This window comes from Lactuca sativa, chromosome 3 (genome assembly GCF_002870075.4).
Source record: "Lactuca sativa cultivar Salinas chromosome 3, Lsat_Salinas_v11, whole genome shotgun sequence".
In the NCBI taxonomy this organism is placed as follows: domain Eukaryota; kingdom Viridiplantae; phylum Streptophyta; class Magnoliopsida; order Asterales; family Asteraceae; genus Lactuca; species Lactuca sativa.
The window spans coordinates 16,131,229-16,136,584 of NC_056625.2; the positions used below are offsets into that span (position 1 = coordinate 16,131,229).

General features: G+C 35.4%; 1 protein-coding gene across 1 annotated transcript; it reads left to right on the top strand.

Annotated features, from left to right (window-relative positions):
• Nucleotides 1-2,044: 2,044 nt before the first annotated feature.
• On the top strand, nucleotides 2,045-3,001 carry LOC111894299 (uncharacterized). Its single transcript, XM_023890377.1, has 3 exons — nucleotides 2,045-2,510; nucleotides 2,649-2,714; nucleotides 2,802-3,001. Exons 1-3 carry the CDS (start codon nucleotides 2,045-2,047, stop codon nucleotides 2,999-3,001), a joined length of 732 nt encoding a protein of 243 aa, XP_023746145.1.
• Nucleotides 3,002-5,356: the final 2,355 nt, after the last annotated feature.

Below are 5,356 nucleotides of genomic sequence, written 5' to 3' on the forward strand. Positions count from 1 at the left end.
GCCCATTAGATTAGATATCCTGTTTTGCTATATGTTGTTATGTTGAGATATGTGTGTACTGGTTATGTGATTAGACTGATGAATATGTAGGACTACCTATGTTGCTGATTATTATGATGATGATTATATCGATATGTTATGGTTGTGGTTTACTTGGTTGAGGCGGACCAGCTGATACTGAAGGCCAAGACAACCAGGACAGTTCGGATAGACTGAAGGCCAGCGAGACGGTCTAATCAGGCCAAAGGCCTAAAGAGCTGCCCAAATAGGCTAAAGGTCTGATGAGGCGTTCCAACATAAGGATTTGTATACATTTTGTTGTTTGTTATATTTATGAAGCACTGTTTTGAAAACCGGACCAGACCGGCCGGTTTAATCGGTTCAACCGGGAACCGGTCGTGGTTCCGGTTCTTTCACTCCCAAAAACTGGCAGTAACTTAAACTAGAAAAAACCACCGGTTTTCTTCGACCCGCGGTCCAACCGGGTTGGTTCAACCGACTTCAAAACCATTTTTTTTTGTTTTTTTTTTCTTCAAAATCATCGGGGAAAAAGAAACTTAGAAAAAGGAATGATTTCAATTACTCAAATCTCAAATTCGCATCCAGTACTATCAACAGAAGAGGGAGCCGTTCGCAACCCAAACTCTAAAACCTAAGTTGACTAACACAGTCGACTAAAGAGCACCTCCGATTTCAGTTTCTTCGACTTCCAAATTGCTTCCAATCGATCGAAGGGGCAAGGATTTCTACGATTTGTGCTCCACATTCAGCGACTCAGTAAGGATTTCTCCGATTTCAACCATAGTCGACACTTCCATAATACAAAGGTAATTAGTCACTAAGTAACACTTCCCATCGGCTATAATTGTTTCAGTGTTTATCTTTTATGTAGACTAAAACCAGTGTTTTGTTATTCTGAAAATTGTCCCAACCCCAACACAGGAGGCATATATAGTCATTATTTTTGGTCACTGTGTTGGAGCTTTTGTATAGTAAGCAACTTAACAATTAACATTGATGCCAACCTGAGTACCACCTGACTTGCTAGCTAGCATGTTTTATTCAGAAAAGCATTGTTTATGATTGCTTAGGATTGTTTAGCATGTTCATTATTTCTCTGTTAATATCTACTTTTCTTTTATGATTTTTTATGATTGTTTAGGCTTGTTTACTTGTTTAGGATTACTAATAGTTTGATATAAATGTAATTTTGGTTGTTTGTGTTTCTATTATAGTGTAGATTATGAGCACTCCTGGTTCAAGTTCCAATCCATCCGAAGAAGCCCAGTCGAATACCGTCCCATCTGGTTCACAAGATTCTACTCAACCAAATGTTCGGGCAAAAAGGATCCTTCTTGGAGGTATATTACTTAGCTTGATGGTGGAGGCGGAAAAAAAAAGCATACTTTTGTACTTTTTGTAAAAATACGTATAACGGTGGAGGTATCAATAGAATGAAACAACACCTTGCTGGAGTGCCACGTGTTGTTCAGCATGTCCGAGTTGTCTAGGAGATATAAAGTTTGCCATGAAAAGTTCATTGGATGAAAATGCCAAAAAAACAAAAGAGAAACATGCTGGTGTGCTTAGTGATACTTGGAGGGTGAATGTAGATAACATGTATGATGTTATTGATGATGATGATGATGACGTTCAAGTACTCACCCAACAATCAACTCAAAAAAAAGATAGAAAGAGAAAAGCTCCTCATACATCCCAAACAAAAAATGTGCCACCTTTTTTCAAAAGAGGTATGCATGATCCTTCTCAACCATCGATTAAGGCAACATTGCAAAGTAAGGAAGGATGGCATTATACGGATTTAGCTCTTGCTATGTGGTTTTATGATGCTTATATACCTATGAATGTCGTGAATTCTCCCCTTTTCCAAATAGCAATGAGCAAAGTTGCTAGTATGGGTCATGGATACATGGGGCCTTCATATCATGCTATGCGTGTCACGTTGTTGAAAGATGTGAAACAGTCCGTACAACTTATAGCTGATTCCTATAAACGTTACTGAGCAGAAAATGATTGTACAATTATGGGTAATGGGTGGCGGGATACAAGACAAAGACCCCTTATCAATTTTATGGTGTATTGCGTAAAAGGGAATTCATTCATCAAATCAGTTGATGCATCGGATATTGAGAGTAATGCCCAAACATTATGCAACTTGTTTAGTGAGATTGTTGAGATTGTTGGTCGTCAGAATGTCGTTCATTTAGTCACTCATAATGCTGCAAACTACAAGGTTGCAGGAAGATTGTTATGCGAGAAGTATCTGTCCATTGTTTGGTCTCCTTGTGCAGCTCACTGTATGAACTTGATTATGAAGGACATGTCGGAGATGCGTGAAGTCGCTGATTTGGTTACACTTGCATCGAGGGTTACAAATTTTGTTTATAACCACAAATGGCCATTAAATTGGTTAAGAAAAAGACCAGGTTGGACAAAAATTATTCGTCCGGGTGCCACTCGTTTTGGTACTGCATTTATTGCATTGAAAAGTTTGTGTGATCACAAACATGATTTGTAAGTTGTGGTCACTTCCCTGGATTTTAAAAAAGTGATTAGATTAGAAAAAGCAAAAGAAGTTAAGCTTATCATATTGAATGAAAGTTTTTGGAATAATTGTGTTATAATAGTAAAGGTCATGACTCCAATGTTGAGACTTTTACGGATTTGTGATTCGGATGAGAAGCCGGCTTTAGGTATAATTTTTTTTTTATTCTTTAATGATGTTTACAAATATATTATCATTTTATTATTTTAATTGATGTTTTTTTTCTTTTTTTTAGGTTATGTATACGAAGGGATGTATAGGGCAAAAAAAGGAATTAAGAAACTTTTTCGTAACAACAGAGAGTTGTACACCCCGTATACTAACATCATCAAAAATCGGTGGGATAGGATGTTGCGTAAAAGTCTTCATGCTGGTGCTTATTGGCTGAATCCAGTCTTTCAATATGATCAAGAAAATTTTTCTAAGAAATCATAGGTGGTTGGGGGGATAATGGATATGATTGAGCGTTATAGCAGTGCTGGTACCGTGGATGGTCTAACTCTCATGGACCAACTAAAGTTGTTTCGTGAGCATGAGGGTAGTTTTGGTAGAAAACTTGCTTTCGCTTCTCGCAATACTACTCGTCCAGGTAATTTTTTTTTCAAATTTTTATTAATATTGAATTATAGTAAAAATATTATAATATTATTTTGTTATTTTCCATTAGATGAATGGTGGAAATTACATGGTGGAGATGCTCCGGAATTGCAAAAATTTGCAATTCGAATTTTAAGCCAAACTGCTTCTTCTTCCGGGTGTGAAAGGAATTGGAGTGTCTCTGAGAGAATCCACACTAAAAGAAGGAATCGATTGGAGCATCAAAGACTTAATGACCTTGTTTATGTTCATTATAATTTGCGTCTACAAAATAGGTAATGTATACATTCAAACTTTTTTTTTTCATTTTCTTTACATATGTGTAAAAGTATATTAATATTTTTCTCTAGGCTCAAGGATTTCAAAAAGTCTTATGATCCGATTGATTATGAAAGTATTGATAAAATTGAGTTTTGGGTGGTTGATGAAATTAGGGGTGTCAAAAAAACCCGAACCCGATTAACCTGACCCGACCCTAACCCGGATAATGTAATTAGGGTCGGGTTCAATAGGGTTAGAATTCTAAATCGGGTTATTCGGGTTGACCCGAAAAACCCGATTTGTATTTAGGTTCGGGTTTAGGGTTGATTTTTACAAAAAAATTGGGTTTCGGGTCTACCCGTATAACCCGGTTAGGAATTCACAACCTTTACATATTCCACCGCTCTTTACTTGAACTATACAAAAAGACTACAAATCCTTTGAAAATGTAAATTTTTGTGACTCTAGAAGCATATGAGGGTCAAGTAACTCCCATTTGTGAAGTTGAAGTCCAAAAAGATAAAACCTCCACATCTCAAAATTACTAGAGCGGCTGAGAAAGTAAAGATTTTATTTTCATGCTTATTTCTACTTTAAACTAACTATAAACATGAATAAACTACATGGTGTTGATCGCTAACTAGAGATTGAAGTTCATCTATTTAATATTTATAATGGAAGAACTCTTTTAGCTATTGTCGTATGCATGTTTTCTCGTATGTTGTAATAACCATGAGGTCCATGATCTTTTATTTTTAATTTGTTTAAATTTGTATGCATTCTTGATGTTAAGAAAAGAGTAAAAAATGGTTTGGATTTATATCAGATTGCACTCTTCAAAAAACCATATATATTATGTTTAAATTAAGTGTTTAGTGTATTAACTCGACTAACCCGGCTAACCCGACCCTATTAACCCGAAACCCGATTAACCCGAACCCGACCAACCCATACCTTAATAGGGTCGGGTACCGGGTTAAATTATTTTTTGTGAAAACCCGACTAACCCGACCCGTTTAACCCGAAACCCGATCGGGTTGACCCGATTAACAGCCCTAGATGAAATATCGTAGGGTGAACTAAATTATAATGAATTGGAAAATATGGTTGAAGAAGGACCACAAAACTACGATGAATCAATGATGTTTGAATCCCAAGTTTCTCAAGGTTAGTATTTTATGTTATTCTATCAATATTTTGTTATTCTTCAATTTGAGATTAAGTTTTGCTAAAATTGAATTTGTATTTGGTATTGAAGATGATGAAGAAGATGATGATGATGGAGTTGCGTTAGAAGAAATTGTTGATTCATTTAGATGAAAATTAAATTGTGATTGGAGTTTGCATTTTGATACATTTCATGGCATTTTGATGTTTATGTTGTAAACTTTGTTTTTTTTTTTAAAAAAACAAGAATCAAAATGTGGTGAATTATTTTCATGGTATTTTGTATGTTTGATACTTTTATTTAATGTTGAAAACTAATGTTTGTTGATATTTTGGCTTAAAGTTTATTTTTGTATTTTTTTGGAATATTTTAAAATTTTAAATACAATAATGATGTAATAATGAACTCATCCGGTTCATCCGGTTTTTTGGACCGGTCCGAACGGTTGAACTGGTTGACCCATCGACCTGGTTTGGTTGTTGGTTCGATGTCCGGTTCGATTTTCAAAACATTGCTATGTACGGGCGTGTTTGGTTTAGCTTTTAAAAGTTCAAAAGTTTTTTTTTTCAAAAAGTTACAAAAAGTCAGGATTTCCTGACTTTTCCAAAAAGTTGTTTTTCTTTGTATTAAAACTCCAAAAGTTACTAGTTTGTCAAACATCTTTTTGTTTTTTTTTCTTTTACAAAAAGGACTTTTGGCTGTGAAAAGCTAAACCAAAAACCCTGTAGTGATACTTTAGGGAAATATTAACTCCCAGACTGACG